The sequence below is a fragment of the Monodelphis domestica genome, chromosome 4, assembly GCF_027887165.1.
Source record: "Monodelphis domestica isolate mMonDom1 chromosome 4, mMonDom1.pri, whole genome shotgun sequence".
Lineage (NCBI taxonomy): Eukaryota > Metazoa > Chordata > Mammalia > Didelphimorphia > Didelphidae > Monodelphis > Monodelphis domestica.
Genome location: NC_077230.1, coordinates 154,714,355 through 154,731,263, shown reverse-complemented (window position 1 = coordinate 154,731,263; position 16,909 = coordinate 154,714,355). Strand labels below are relative to the sequence as shown.

General features: G+C 36.3%; 1 protein-coding gene across 5 annotated transcripts in view; it reads left to right on the top strand.

Annotated features, from left to right (window-relative positions):
* CACNB4 (calcium voltage-gated channel auxiliary subunit beta 4) overlaps positions 1–16,909 on the top strand; it is a 360,619-nt gene that overhangs the window by 312,025 nt on the left and 31,685 nt on the right. For all 5 annotated transcript variants that reach the window (XM_007494030.2, XM_007494031.2, XM_007494034.3 and 2 more), the window contains 3 exon segments: positions 4,689–4,798; positions 9,306–9,457; positions 12,975–13,070. In XM_007494030.2, coding sequence (XP_007494092.2) covers positions 4,689–4,798; positions 9,306–9,457; positions 12,975–13,070 — 358 coding nt within the window.

Genomic DNA, 16,909 nt, shown 5'->3' with positions numbered 1-16,909 from the left:
TATTATAACTTTATAATAAATATTTAATAATTGATATAATAATAAAATAATAATTAATAACCGATCCTTTAAATTAAAAGCAACCTTCCCTATGGTCCTAGAACATGGCAGATACTTAATATATTGACCTCAATTGAATTCTTTGAGAAAAGCCTCAATCCATTGATCTCCAACTGTGTCCAGAACTATTATGAATATGAAAGAAGAGGGTGGTAGAAAATCAATCCAAGATAAAGCAATTTCTTCAAGACATTTTTTCCAACAGAATGTGGTTATTATCTTTCAAGCATGATACAGATCTCTGTCTCTTATTCAGCATTACTGCTTCACATATTTGTTAGAAAATAATTGAACAGATTTGATTGAAATATTATGGTTTTAGACTGTCCCTAAATCATAATCTTGTCTTTTGTTGCTACCTTAGAAATGTTCAGAGTAAGTACACAAAGTTTAGTACATAATACTCTTGAAGTAGCTGTTGTCAATGTGCCTAATGGGAGCCTAATTGAAAATAATACAATGAATAATCCTACTAATATTATTAGTTATTTCCAGAATGATGGCAGGAGACACTCAACATCACTGTAACTGGAGTAAAAGAGTCCAGGCTTTGTTCAAGGACAAGCAGGGCTTTTTTCCAGAGGACTGGACTTAGAGGGTTCTAACTGAGATGAGAGCAACAGAACTTGCAATCCTTCATCAGCATCTAAGCAATGAAAGATAGTCTCTAGCTAGCAAGAATAATTAGTTTAAACAGGAAAGCTATTCAATGGTGGTTAGGGTGAGTTTCTCCCTATCCTACCCTGCTCCATGGAAGTATCCTTATGCAGGAATCTCCTTCAGCATATAGCACATTTCTTTATTTAAAAGGCAATGTTTGTCATGATTTCCCTTACTGAAGAAATTCCTGGTTATGCCTTTAAAACTCATGGGGTCTTCAAGTTTCTTCTTCTTTTCCTTCTCTTCCTTCTTTTTCTCCTCCTTCCTATTCTCCTTCCCTCTCTCTTCCTTATTTTCTTTCCTCTTCTTCCTTCTGCTCCTCTCTCAAATCCCCTCCTTCTCTTCCCTATAATCAATTTCTCAGTATGTCTAATTTTTAATATCTCCCTATGCTAATTCCTTTTCTGCTACCTAAAAAAATATGTATTCCTCTCCTATCCTTAAAAAAAACCCTCCCTAGACCCTACCATTACTTCAAGCTATAATCCTCTCTTTTCCAGCCCAAATACCAGGAAAAATACTCTCTAGACTCATTACCTGTATTTATTTCCCTTATACTCATGTCTCAGTGCTTTACTATACGCCTTCTGATCTTATCACACAGTTAAGAGGCATGATATTGTTCATGAAACAGAAATGGAGACATAAATAAGTGGCAGGAGGCAACTAAGGAGAAGTATCATAGAAAGCAGAGAAGGAGAGTCATAGCTGAGGAAAGAATAGTCAGTCAAATGCTGAAGCAAAGTGAAAGATAATGAATAAGAAATGGCTATCAGATCTAGCAAGTAAAAGGTCATTGGTAACTTCTGGGTAAGCAGTTTCAGTTGAGTAATAATATTGAAACATACCAAACAGCCAATGGAGCATTTTAAGTTTCATTTTTCATTCTAAATTGCCCAAACAACTCTTGCTATATTTCCACCAGCAAAATAGTGAGCAATGGGCCAAACCTCTTGTCTCTCTAATTCAGAAGATTTGTCAGTCACCAACCAGTTCTAATAGGGCCCAAAGCTCCAACATGGTTGACCAGAACAAGGAAAGAGCAACTCCAAGAATTCTCCATATGATAAATATTGCTATCACTATATATACGTACACGTTTCTATCAGTAGAATGTAAGATCCCTGAGGGAAGGGACTATTTCGCTACACTCCACCTGCCTGGTAGAGTGTATGGCATACAAAGGTCTCTGACAAACTCTTGTTTGATTTATTGGATGGAGAGTTGTTATCGACATTGTTCTGCCATGAGATTTTGAAGCATAACTCTAGAAGCTATAATACCAACTGGATTTACATGGACAGTTTGCTAATAATGCACTAATTCCCTTCCAAGCATAGTGTAGAAGATGAGAACAGACTAAATAAGAGATAGTGATCAGGTTAAAGAGGTGTTTTTTTGTTTTTTGTTTTTTTGAGAAATGTAAATTGAAGAATATCAGGTGGTAACAATTTACATTAATGAAAAGGATTGGGGGATGGGAAAGGGTCAGAATTTTTTCATGCCTTTGATACTATCAATTGATAATCATCCATCATTGAAAAAACAAACTCCTCTTTGGCCAATATATATTATTTGAAAAACATAAGTATAAAAAAGAACAACAACCCATGTCTTTGAGAGCAAACCTTGATTGGCTTTTAAGTGGGAAACCAGAAGTTTCTGCTAACAAAGAGACAAATCCTCTTTGTAAAATCCTTTTTCTTCAGATAATAAGCTGAGGCCATATTACAGTTTGACATTTCTGTTACTAATTATATCAAAAGTTTCCTGCGAAACAAAAATGTAAAAGAAAGAACATGTCAGTATAAAATGGCAATAGAAAGTGCTATTGAAAAAATTCTCTAAATCAGTTAGAGAATTTTGAGCAGAGTTCCCCAACTTTGGGGGAAAAAGAAGAGCCTTTTATTTTCCTGAAGTGTTGAATTGACCAGAGCATTGGAGAGAAGGATTAGGGAAAAAACTGTAAGACGCTAATTGGGGAATGAGAAAAGTGGTTCTGATGGTAAAGACCCAGAAAGAGTCAAAGAAGGGTGACTGTGCCTGGGAATAGCAATTCTTTTTCTTCCTAGAAACCCTAGCAAATTGCCAAGATTTTTTGTGGTGTGTGTGTGTGTGTGTGTGTGTGTGTGTGTGTGTGTGAGAGAGAGAGAGAGAGAGAGAGAGATAAAAGACAATGAGATCAAGTAGATTATTGGTTGGGAAGCCCTGGTTTGGAGAAAATAGAGTGTAAGACTCTTTCAGTCTTCATGTTGTAAAGTTCTGATTTATGACCTTTTCACTTCTTTACAAATGGCAGTCCTCCTTGTGACTCTTCATTCTCATTGCTGCTACTAAAATCCAACCTACTTGGAGAAAATCCTAGTGGTTCCCCATAACCTTTATTTACAGTTTCCTGCATGCATGAAGAAATAGGATAACCTCCCCCCCAAATATGGAAAATAGCCTATTTTTTCTAACAGGAAGCATTTGCAAGGTGATGGAGTTTTTAAAAACTTTGTTTATTTGCTAATTTTTAATTATTTTTCCATGGTTACATGATTCATATGCTCTCCCTCTCCCTTTCCCTCCCCCCTCTTCCTGGAGCCAACAAGCAATTCCACTGAGTTATACATGTATTATCACTCAATACCTATTTCCATATTATTCATTTTTGTAATAGAGTTATCTTTTAAAAACCAAAACCCCACATCCTATATCCATATAAATAAGTGATAAATCATATGGTTTTTCTGTGTTTCTACTCCCATAGTTATCTCGACATGGAGAGCATTCTTTCTCCTAAGTCCCTTGGAATTGTCCTGTATCATCGCATTGCTATAAGTAGCAAAGTCTATTGCATTTAATCATCCCACAATGATTCCGTTTCTGTGTACAATGTTCTCCTGGTTCTGCTCATTTCACTCCGCATCAGTTCATGGAGATCATTCCAGTTCATATAGAAATCAAGCAGTTCATCATTCCTTACAGCACAATAGTATTCCATCACCACCATATACCACAATTTGTTCAGCCATTCCCCAATCGAGGGACACCCCCTAATTTTCCAATTTTTGCCACCATAAAGAGTGCAGCTATGAATATTTTTGTACAAACATTTTTCATTATCTCTTGGAATACAAACCCAGTAGTGGTATTGCTGGATCAAAAGGTATGCAGAATATTATACTTCTGTAGTAGAAGATATACTCTCTGACTTTCTTGCATCTGGGAGGCCTCCTTGCACCTCTATAGAAAAGGCTTCCATAAATAAATTATTTAGATGCTCAGCTTGGGTGAGGAAACTAAACCTTTGGAAGTATGCCTATTGTTTACAAAGATAAAGCAATTTTTAAAAATTCTCTAATCATCAAATTTGATGGGAAGAAGTTTTGGTAGAGTGATGCTATCTGGCAATTTGAGAGAATCTCAGATTAACTTTGGGGGGGGGGAATGATAAAGTGATGCACTTGGATTTCCTGTTGGTACTGAGTTCATTACTAAAGAGAAAGAGGATAGAATTTGGTTTTGGAGTCAGGGAATCTCATAATGATTAGTTGGGTGACCTTGAGCAAGATGTTTAAGACTATGTATCCCAGGAAACTCCCTAGGAATTACCATAATCATAGAAGAATTGTGATCTGCTTGGTGGTGGGAGTTCAAGGTGCCTTCCCTATTCTGATGAAATCATAGATGATCAGTCACAGATCCTTCCTAGTATACCAAAGATGTGATTATACAAATTTAGACAATAATGGAGAGTGATATTTTTGCTCTAGTACACATGTATTTATTATTCAATTTAAGAGTTCCCTCCATTTTCTCTTGCTTTCTCTTTTTAACTAAAGTCTAGCACCTATTAAATAAAATACCTCTGCCTGGTGTATTATATTCTGTATATAGTGTATAAAGTGCTTTCTCAGAATTATGGTTGTAAATCACTTACAGCTAAGCCAATTTTTGATTCAGTTCTATGTTCCTGTTAATAGGATATCTATAACGAGAGTGACAGCTGACATTTCTCTTGCTAAGAGGTCTGTCCTAAACAATCCCAGCAAGAGGGCAATAATCGAGCGGTCAAATACACGATCCAGCTTAGGTAAGATGTTCAAATGTTCTGTACTTCCCCAAGCTCAGTTTCTAGTTCAGAATGGCACATGTTGCTTTTATGAATGTCTTTTACAACTCACCCCCTATTCTAGTCATCAAACTATACATCATGCTGGCACCTGAAAGGATAGAGATTCCTACAGGATATAGATCCAGTCAATTAGTTAATTAGTTGTTTCATAAGAAGAGTCCTTGATTGGATTGGAATCTTAGAATTATCTAAGAAGAACAATGGGAAACCTGACAACTCAGCTTTCCCTGCCTCATTTTCCCCAACTTATTCATGAGACTAATTAGATCTATCTGACCTAACTTACAGAACAGGTTGAAAAGAAAATGAGGTATGAAGTTCTATTAAATCCTTCTAAGAAGGGCAGGTAGGTAGCATAGTAAATGGAGTACTGTGCCTGGAGCTGGGAGGACCTGAGCCTAAATGTGATGCCAGATGCTTCCTAGTTCTGTGAACCTGGGCAAGTCACCTAACCCTGACTGCTTAGCCCCTGCTTCTTGTTTGTCTTAGAACTAATACTAGGTCAAAAGGTAAGAGTTTAAAAAAAAACCATGGAAGACTAGATAATAAAGTGTTCTTGATATTTGCTACTACTAACAAATATGTACACACACATACATGTGTGTATGTGTGTTTTGGTTTAAACTTGAAATTTGGTAAATGTGAAAACTCTCTGATTGATTGCATATTGATACAGATTGTTAACTGATTAGTAATTTGTTGTCTTAGAGAGTCATCAGAAGCACTGAGAATTTAAGTGATTTGCCCAGTGTCAGAGTCATAAAACTATCATTGAAGGAAGCATGGTATAGAATATACCTACAACTTGGGTTTAAATCCTACTCTTGAAGCTTTTGATCTATATGGCCTTAGACAAGTGTTTTAATTTCCTTGGACCTTAGTTCCTTCATCTGAAAAGTGAGGGAGTTGGACTAGATGTTCTCTGAGGTCCCTTTCAACTCTTTATTTATGATCTTATGACTCCAAGGACAGTCCTACATCAACCACACCATGGTGCCTCTCTGCCAGTTATATAACAAACTGCATGTTGGTAAGAAAAACATTACTAATATAAAAGGAATTTAAACATGTTTCCACATGCCATCAGATATCCTGAAAATCCATTTAAAAAAGATAAGGCTTAAGTAATTAGGATCTTCCCCAATATAATTGGTGTTGCCAAAGTCTCTGTCCTCCCGTTCATTCCTCTTGTGAATAAAGTGAAACTCAGACCATAAACTAATGTTGAGCAGACAAGAGCTTACTCTGTTAACCCTGGGAGGCAGCCAAGGCACCCAGAGATACTTCCTGAAATCATTGCTTAAAACTTGGTCTCCTTTGGCTCCAGTATTATAGAAGCAAGAGGAATCAATCTCAATTCTACGGGACATTTTCTGGAACTAGAAATGATTTTAATCTTTCTCAATTTGGAGAGTTATATTCTCTTAGCACTCTAAGTCCTTCAGAAGTGAACATCATAGTTGGTGAAACAGAAATATTTAAGGTCTTGTTTACACATATTAAAATGATCAGACATTATGACATCCTTGCATTGTTGAAGTGACATTTAAGAGATTAATTCATCTCTTTATCTGGGGCCATAATTGGTCTCTGTGTCTGGTTGCTTTGACTAAAAAGTGGTATTATACTTAAACCTTTCTTAGGACCTCTAAGCAACCCTTATCCAGAAAACCCAAGAAATGAGTTTGGCTTCTATTTTTATTTTAAGTCATTAATTTAATTATGTATTCTTCTGTATAATTCTCCTTTATACCGATAACAGGTAGTTATAAACATGATTTTTGATGCGAACTATCTCCCTCCTGCCTCCTCCCTTACCATATTCTCAACTTATCTAAGTGTGCCATAGTGAAACATTGAATAACTTAGTTATAAGTAGACTTAAGGAGTATCTGCCAGCTCTCCTTGTGAACTAAGACTGAATGTCAGATAGACAGTCTGTGAACACTGGGATGGATAAGCAACAGAATATACCTACTCTGATGCACATTATATTATTTATCCTAAAATTTCTAATTACTGAGAGCAGGTAGGTAGCACAGTGGAGGCTGCTGATTTTGGAGTCAGGAAAACCTGAATTCAAATCTTGCCTCAGACTCTTGCTAGGTGTGTGACCCTGAGAAGGCACTTAACCTCTCATAGACTCAGTTTCCTTATCTGTAAAACAGGGTAATAATATCACCTACATCATAAAGTTGTTTTGAGGAGCAAATGATAAAATATATGTAAAGCTTTGCAAACTTTAAAGTGCTATATAAATGTTAGCTATTATTTCTTCCATGCATTGGGTAAATAAGGTTCATATATCACTGAATTTTTTACATAGGGTTTTCTCTGGGGAATCCATTCCACTTAGGAAATATAAAGTTTGTGGCATCAGATTCAGTTTATGACACTGCCTTTTGGCTGCTTTATTTAAGACTGATTTGAGATATACACCTTAAAATAAAATATAATTTGTAGAAAATCAGACTAATTCTAACATAGTCCTAAACACATGTCACACCTATGTAAGCCAGTAAGAGTATTGTGCAAACAAAATGAGAAAAACAAGGCCACATACCCTGAAGGTAGCGAATGGAACAAAGAATGGTTTATTTTCCAAATTTTTCTTTTTTAACAATGATCTCTTATACTGTGGCATACCTATGGTTTCTTATGAAAGCTCATACTTAAAATAGAATAAAGAAATAGAATAGTGTCAGATTTGTCTTTCTAGAAATGATCTAAACTAATTTTCTTCATTGACAATGTAAACAACATATTTAGAATTTAAGAGAAGTATTGTGAAAGGCTGTGATGTGGTGGTCAGAGAACTGAGCTTGGAGTCAGAAAGGCATGGGTGAAAATTCCACCTCCAACACTTAGTAATTAGGTGAGGCAGGGATCAATAACCTGATCTCTCTAAGCCCTGTCTGTACAATGAGGGGAATTAGACTCATCAATTTCTAAGGTCTTTTTCAGGTCTAAATCTATGACTCCATTCATACCAATATCACACTTTTTTCTCCTAAGAATTTAAAATCGATATTTACCATGCATAGGATTTACATAAGTAGATTTGGGACTAAATTTGCCAGACAATATTTCACCTTTGAGAGAATATTGTCATCTAGGCATGGTGTACTACTTTCTGCTACTGGGGAGACAGGCTGGTGATCTCTTGAGCTCTGGAGTATTGAGCTAAAGTGGGCTAAAGCTGATTGGAACAGAGTCTGGAATCAGTATGGTGAGCTCCCAGGAGCATGGGGCCATCAGGTCAGTGGCCTAAGGAGCATAGGCCCCCAAGACTGTCACAAAGCTCTCTTGTTTATCAGTAGTGGGATTAGCTTTCAAAATTTCCAGGTTGGGTGAAATAAGGACATATGATATTAAAAAAAAAAAGATTTTGTTTTTTGATTTGTGTAAGGCAGACTTATTTGTGTATGCTGGATAAAAAGATACGATCTGCTTGGTAGTTCTGTGTTGGGAACTGTAGGGAAACATTATTATAACTCTGGGAGCAGTTATTAACTCATACTTGGGGTTAAACAGTTTGAAAATTAAATATCCAATTATCTGTAGTATAGACATGGCCCATTCGTTTATTCGTGCCTTTGAGCACATTGGGCTAGGGGCTTTGGGAAACAAAAAAAGTAATAATAATAATAATAATAGCTAGCATTTATAGAGCACTTTAAGTTTTGCAAATTGCCTTGCAGATATGATCTCATCTGATCTCACAACCATCCTGAGGGGTAATAGATGCTAATGTTATCCTAATTTTACTGATGAGGAAACTGAGGCCAGTAGAGACTGTGTTACTTGTCCGGGGTCACACAACTGGTGTGACTGAGGCAGAATTCAATCTCAAATCTTCCTGATTCCAGATCAAGCACTCTTTTTGCTGTATCACTTAGATTAATAAGATAGGATCTGGCCTTTGAAAGACCTTACTCCCTAGAAAAGGTGATAAAAAAATATGCAGAAATACCGTAAAGGTAGAATGGGGTAAGTGCACAATGAAAATGGAAAATAATGTGTTAAAATTTTCTATTTCAGATAAAAGTCATAGTGTTCATTTATAAACAATTCATTTTGCTGTTTTCAGAAATTCCAACCAATCCATAAACAGTTATTAAGCATCTACTATGTGCCAGGCACTGTGCTTAGTGCTGGGGATACAGAAAGAGACAAAACACTCCCTGCCCTTCAGTAGCTTCCAATCTAAACTTGTGGATTCTTTAGCCCTGTCTAAGGTATATATCTAGGTATTCACAAAGTAGTTTTTCACTTGACTAGATTTGAAATCACAGATTTAGAGCTACCAGTGATTTTCGAGTCCAAATGGTTCTGTTTCATCCATGTGGCAATGAAAGCTGGTAATTCCTACTGAATTATCACTTGTAGTAGTCATTTCTATTGAAAGTAAGGATTAATAAATTCTAAAGGTTTTTTAACCTGTTGTTTTTGTTTCTCTTCTTAGCTGAAGTACAAAGTGAAATTGAAAGAATCTTTGAATTGGCAAGATCCTTGCAACTGGTTGTCCTCGATGCAGATACTATCAACCACCCAGCACAACTTATAAAGACTTCCTTAGCACCAATTATTGTCCATGTTAAAGTTTCATCCCCAAAGGTAATTAGGTAATTTCTTTATCTAAGACAGAGTTTCTTAGACTGGAATCTGTAAATATATTTTTAAAATATTTTTATAACTACAGTTACCCCTTCCACATTATGGGGGTGTAGAGAGGGGACAGGCAGGAAGCCCTTGTGATCTGGAAAGTCCACATAAAATTTTTGTTCCTCCCTTTGTACCAGAGAAAAAGTCTGAATTTTTTCTTTTTCTTTTATGGGGTTTTTATATCTCATCATAAATTTTGAGTTAAGTAATCATTTTTTTGTTAAACCCTTACCTTCCTTCTTAGAATCAAGGCAGAAGAGCAGTAAGAGATGGGCAGTGGGAGTTATGTGACATGTCCATGGTCACACAGCTAGGAAGTGTCTGAGGCTAGATTTGAAACTGGGACCTCCTGTCTCTAGGCCTGGCTCTCAATCCACTGAGCCACTCAGCTGGCCCTTAAGGATGCATTTCTGAGTTTCTATGTCATCTAATGGTCTTTGCCTGTCCTCTGAGGCACCTACATAACTCCCTAAAAATTCCCACTTAATTTCTCATGCTGATCTGTAATACATGGAAACCATGATGGAGAAAGTCATGATGTAGGAGGGATAATTAATTGGGTTCCTTTGGATTTCAATGTATGTTATTTCATGCATTGCAATATATTTATTTCATGTATTTACCAGACTGCCAAGGGGGTCTGTGATACACAACATTTATAAAACTACTGATATAAGAAAAAAGGAATTTTCTTTAGAAATAACTTGTTCTCAGTATTTTTATGGATGGGCAAAGAGAATCTATTTACTCCCAAAACATATTTAGTGTTTGTATTTTGAAAACCCACTGACTGTACAAGTTTTAGGTACTTAGAGATATCAGTTTAACAATGGTATCTGCCCTAGATAAATAATCTATCCCAAAATATGATTGATGAGTGGATGGATTGATGTTGGGTAGATGGAGAACATGCATAGATACAGGTACACTTATATGCACATATATACATAGCATTTACCAAAAAGAACTTGGAAGGAGTGGGTAACTCTGAGATGTTGCCAGCTCATTGTTCAATTCTTCAAAAATCTTCCTGTATATTTGCTCTGTAACTGGCAGAGAGCATAGTTAAATAAATGAATCTGAACTTTCCAAATCTATAAAGTCAAATAAAATATAGTTTGACCATCTCTTCTAGAAAAGACCCAGAACTTCAAGTTTGTATTTTAGTAAGATCCTTAGGGAACATAGTCAACTGGGATCTCAGTATACCACCATATTTGCTAAAAATTTTGATGAGATCTGCAATGTTAGCAGGAGTTAGGAAAATCTTAGCATGTATGTCTTTTGGGTTAATGTTTTTTTCCACTTGAAACAAGATACGACTATATAAAAAGTGAGACATTGCTTTGTGTTCTTGTGTGGAACTTAGAGATATTAATGATTAGACTTCTGGAAAAGACTTTTATTAGAGATAACTATTCCAACAGATATTTATTGATTACCCGATACGTTCCAATATGGCAATTTAAACTAAACTGATCCAAGTCAAGAAATGACCAAGAGTGAGTATTGTTAATTGCATTTGTGATTTTATAGTGCTCAGATGAACCTAGCACATCTGCATTTTAAAGCCATTGCCCCGAAGAGGCTTTGCCCAATAATATTATATGTTTAAATGTCCATCTCAGTGTGCAAACTGTTACTTAGCTTAGGGGCCACATTGGCACACTTGTGAATTGAACCTTTATTCAGAGAAAGTACCTTAATTCTGTTCAATGTAAAAGGAAACAAAAATGAGAAGTTGTATCTTTTTAAAACAACTATAATGCCCTAAGGGAGAGGAAATCTGCTCTAGACATCCAAAGGATGTCATATGTTATTGTAATACTCTTCAAGATTGAAAGAAAAAATTTACCTGATTTAAAAAAGAAAAAAATATATATCTACATATCAATCTCATATGGATTTTGGGCAACTTTTTTTTTTGTTCTATCTCTTATTTGGCTTTTCATGGGGTAAATCTCCATGGATAATATTTGAAGTTTTCTAAAAGCTTCTTCCTAATCTCAATTCTTCCCAGGTTAACTATACCTTGCACACAACAGACTTTTAATGTCAAATAGAATCCTGCCTTTTGTTTAACATCCTCAACTTATGGCTCAGAGAGCTAGCACATATCTACAGATTCTCAATCTCTAATACCACCTTCAAAGCTGAGTGGTTTCATCCAAATGGCAACGAACACCAAGTTGAAAGCTAGTAATTATATTCCCACATTCCTCAATCTTCATGCTATTAATAAGACAGGCTTTTGAATAGATAGGAAAGAAAATTCTGATTCTAGGTATGCATCTACTTTTAAAAAATTTCTCCACATTCTTACCTATAGTTCATATTGCAATCATACAAATGTAGTTAGTATAGTTTTCCATATTTGTAGCATAGACAAAATGCAAATATTTTAGCTCAGGGAATAAATAAAAGTATCATTATACTTAGCTGTCAAAGAATTGAAAAATTCTAATGAAACACATAGGAACCACAGTTATTATTTACTATTGTTTTAAGAAAAGGATTCTTTAGTCAAACAGACCCAAGGTTTTTCAATAGTGAGCCATATGGTCTAAAATCCATATGTGTAGGGGCAACCTATTATTAATTGCTTCAATACTACTGGCATGGTACCTAATGGAAATCAATTGATGAACAGTGGTGATGGTGGACAGGGGCTTAGGCTGTACAGGCTTATGAATTTGTGTGTGATTCCTAATCAGGTAAATAATTTTCTTGCTAAAAATCCTCAGGTAGGCTATATTTGACTCAAGGTTCACATGCTTGAGACCCAAAGCTCTTGTCCTTTATCAGTCCAATTTCCTTTCCCCTCTAGCAAAAGTAGTATCCCATCCAAGATTTCTCAAAACCCCTTTGTGACACAAACCAATAAGCACCTCTATTGGAATGAGTTGAGCCATACACATAGGATACCAAATTTCTTAACACCATTTCATTGAGGCCCCAACTGGTTCCTCTCTCTAATTACGACACCCTGAGAGGGATGTCATCACCTTGCATACTCCATCTTACCTGGGTCAAAATCTATTTGTCTAGGCTAAATTTACAATCACAACGAAGAGTTCAATTGGAATGGTTCAATAATTATTGGTATAAAAGAAACCAACCCCTTCATGATTGCCTGCTATTAAGATAGCCATCAAAAATGTTGCACACCTGAAATAATATAAAATGCATGGGGTGTGTATGTGTGTGTGTATGTATTAGTTTCTCAATTGCTCTTTCACTTTTGCAAAGCTCCTTTTAAAATGAAGGAATGATAGCAATGAATATAAGCTTCAGAATAGCTTAAGAATCAGATGCAATATAAAACAGAAGTCTCTCAAAAGAAAAGATTGTGCCTAATTTCTTGTGTATTATTTCCTTTTCTGATGTATTTGGAGTCAAGGAGCAGGACTTGACTTGACTTCCACAAACTTCTTCATAATAACTTTAGATTTGTGTGTTTTTCTACCAGGTTTTGCAACGGCTGATTAAGTCTAGAGGAAAGTCCCAAAGTAAACACTTAAATGTCCAATTGGTGGCAGCTGATAAACTTGCACAATGCCCCCCAGTAAGTACAATTGTTTTTCTTTAATTATTCCTTACTGGTACATGCCATGAAGTTCCACATTTGGAATGTCTTCCTGTAGACTGAATTTTTAAAAATCCATTAGCATGATGGTAGCCATGACAGGCACTAACACAAATTGGTCACGTACTGGTTGGTCTATCTGTTGTCTCAGTTACATTCAGGCATCTGTGCTTGGGAAGAATTAAATATGGGAGGCACTTGGCCTGGAGGCATGTGGTGTCCCTCTTGACTTCCTTACCCTGAGTACTTTTATAACTTTTAATGAAATCACTTGATTCTAGAATGGAGGTACTTATAAGAAAAAGCCAAGCCTAGCTGCCTTTCTTTCAGCCATCCGGCCAAGAAATGTTGGCAGGCATAAAAAGCTGGAGATGTAGGAAGCCAAAGTGCAGTAGAGCAAAGGGGAGCCCTGTGGATATCAGGGACATTGAATCAGAGCCTTGCGAAGCCAGAGCCACATGGTTATCACTTTGCCAAAAAAATGACTGCTTTAGAAAAGGGCTGAACAAGTTAGGAAGGTCTCACTTGGCCCCGTGCCATGAATTCTCAGCCACAGCAAGTCAGCGCCACCCACCTGCATGGATGCCAGTTTCTTTGTACCTCAGTGCCTCCAAATTGCAAAAAAAAGGATGATAAACCTATATAGACACTTATATGATCAGGCAGCTTTTACAGTAACACATATCTCATTGACCAAGGTAATCTTTTGCCATATTCTCTTCTCTTTATCTTTTCCATTGTCAACCAAGCCCAAGAAGAATGCAGAAAATACCTGATTCAGATAAGTGGCAGAACATGTTTTTCTATCTGCTTTTCATAGTGACTCTTTTATTCCCCCAGATACATATAAGTAGCCACTGACCAATTTCTTACTTGCCCCAGCTTTAATGGTCCCTCCTTCCTAACTCCAGCTCTTATATGTGACTCCAATGTATATAGAGACTCTTTCAAATACTCTAACTAATCAATTCCTCTCCCATGAGCTACCATTCCACTCCACCTCAACCACACACAAAAATAATCACCCCACAAATATATCGCTTCCATGTTCAAGAATTCTTAAATTCCTTTATCCAGCCAGAATCCATTGGCCTTTCTCCTCCCTCTCTGCCTTTCATTACAAAACCCTACTCTTGATTTTTTTACTGTGTCCTTCCAATTCTTTGACCCTTCCATGCTCTCCTAGAATATCTCCCCTGCACCAGTCACTCTTCTCCCCATCTTGACCCATTGGTGAACCAGTTCAACTCTTGAATTCCTAGCCCTCTTATATTGCCAATTATGCCCAGCCATTTGTTGCTTTTGCTCGTACACATGTGCTGCTGAATAAAAGTGAAGAAAATCATTGCAACCTTCTGACTGGGTCCACTACAAATTTGTTACACAGCCCTCACTGCTGCTAGGCAATTATACTGTACCTCCCTTATCAACTTACTATCTTAGCCTCCTCAAACTTTCCCTGACTTCCCCTCCCCCATCCTCTCATCTGAAAATGCTGCCTCATATTTTACAAGAAAAAAATTAGTTATTTCACTGTGAGCTCCCTTTTCTCCCCTCTTTCTTTTTTCTTATCATGTGGATGCCTTCTGCCACTATCTCCTACTAAAATGGGTTTTGACTTCAAGGTGCTTTTCATTTTATAGGGGTACAAAAAATCAGTAATATTCAGGAAAGCCCCAAATGAAATTTAATCAAATCAAGTACCAGAAATTCTAGAATGTCTTATTAAAGAGATGAGTGAGTATATTGGAAAGTAAGCAATAATGACAAAGGGCCAGTATGGCTTCATTCAAACAGGTTAGGCCAAGCTAAACAGGCTAACCAACATTTTCTTGTTGCTAGACTGGTAGATCAGGGTAATATTGTAGATAAAACATCAAATGTAGAGCACTAGGTTGAATAATAGCACAATTAGATAGCACAGCAGTTTGTTGACTGATTTACTAATTTGGAAGCTGGTCTCTAGCAGAGTGCCTCAGCCATCTCTGCTTGGCCTTGTACCATTGTTTTTCAGTCTTTTCCCCCCTACCAACTTGTTATTTCCTTGATATAAGGAACCCCTTTGTGAGGAAACTCCTTCTATTAAGGCATGTTATTAACAGATCTATAATTAAAGAGTTGCCTGAGTGTCACTGACAGATTAAATGAGTTTTCCAGGATCACACAGCCAGTACATATCCAAAGCAGGACTTGAATCTATCTTTCTTACTTCCAAGACCAGATTCCTGTGTGTAGTGCCATACTGCTTCTCCTGTGCTCTAATTTTTTTAATGATATGGATAAAAACATAACTCTCACATTTACAAATTTGAAGATGTTCAGAAGACTAGCTAATGCACACCAGGTTCATGTGGTCAAAATGGTAAAAACAACAAAACAGATTTGTAAGAGAACTCAGAGCCATTTAATTAATCTCTGCTGTACCTTAAGACTCTCTTTCGTATACCCAGCAAGTGATCATCTCAGCTTTGCTTGATGTCAGGATACAAAATAATACCTTCTGGAGGTCATTGGGCATTTTTGGCAACCTAGTGAAGCCTATAAACAAACACTTTCTCAGAATCATGTTTTTAAATGCATTAAACAAAATACATGGCATTTCAGGAGAAACTAGTTAAATTGCAACATAGTTATCAAAATACTTCTTTTTTAAAAGTTAATGGATCACCCAGCAATATGACTACTAGATCTGTATCCAAAAGAGATCAAAGATAGAGGGAAAGGATTTACTTGTGCAAAAATATTCATAGCAGCTCTTTTTGTGATAGCAAAGAATTAGAAATTGAGGGGAAGTCCATCAATTGGAAAATGAGCAAGTTGTGACATGAGTGTAGTGGAATACTATTGTGCCATAAGAAATGACAAACAAGGTGATCACAAACAAACCTGAAAAGGCTTGTATGAAGTGATGCAAAGTGAAGTGAGGAGAACCAGGAGAATGCTATACACAGTATCATCAATAAAATATTATGAACTGCTATAGAAGTAACTGTTGAAGTCTGAACACTTATTGAAGCATGCCATTCTTCATTTTATTTTCTCCATAAATCTTCTCTAGTGTAAATGATCTATGTCTTTCACAACCTGATGAACATGGAAATAGGCATTATGTAATAATACATGTACAACCTATATCATAATATCTGCTGTCTTGGGTAAGAAGGAGGGTTTGGGAGGAGAGAGAGACCATGGATTGCAAAATGTGATGATTGAAAATTGTACTAACATATAATCTAAAAATAATAATAAATTATAATTTTAAAAATTATCAATACTAGGTTAACAATTCTTGTTCAGGAACATTGAAATGAATCTAATAAGATGATGTTAAAGGGGTGTAGGCTTCATTGAGAAGCATAGTGTGCAGAAATAGTTAATCATTACTGGAATCTGCTCCAGTCAAAACAATTGGAAATTTTTGTTCAATTCCAAGTAACACTTTAGAGAAGAAGATTGATAATTTAGAGAGTAAGCCAAACTGTTCTCCATCCTTTCAGTGGGGTAAGCCAATTAGGATTTAGGAGAAGCTTTAACTTGATACTATAGAAGTATTGGTTGAAGGAAATGGAATGTGGACTTGGGTTAGGAGCCATGATCACTGTTTCTAAGTAGTTGAAGGGTTATCATATAGAAGAGAAATTTGACTTGTTCTCTAGTCTCCTACCAACCGTAGCTTACAAAGAGGTATACTTAGGCTTAATATTTGGATACTTTCCATGCATTAGTACTGTAGTGGTTCTCCTTCATTGCATACTCAAGAATAGGCATTTGTGGGACATATTGCCAAGAGGATTTTTTGTTTAGGTTATAAATTAGAG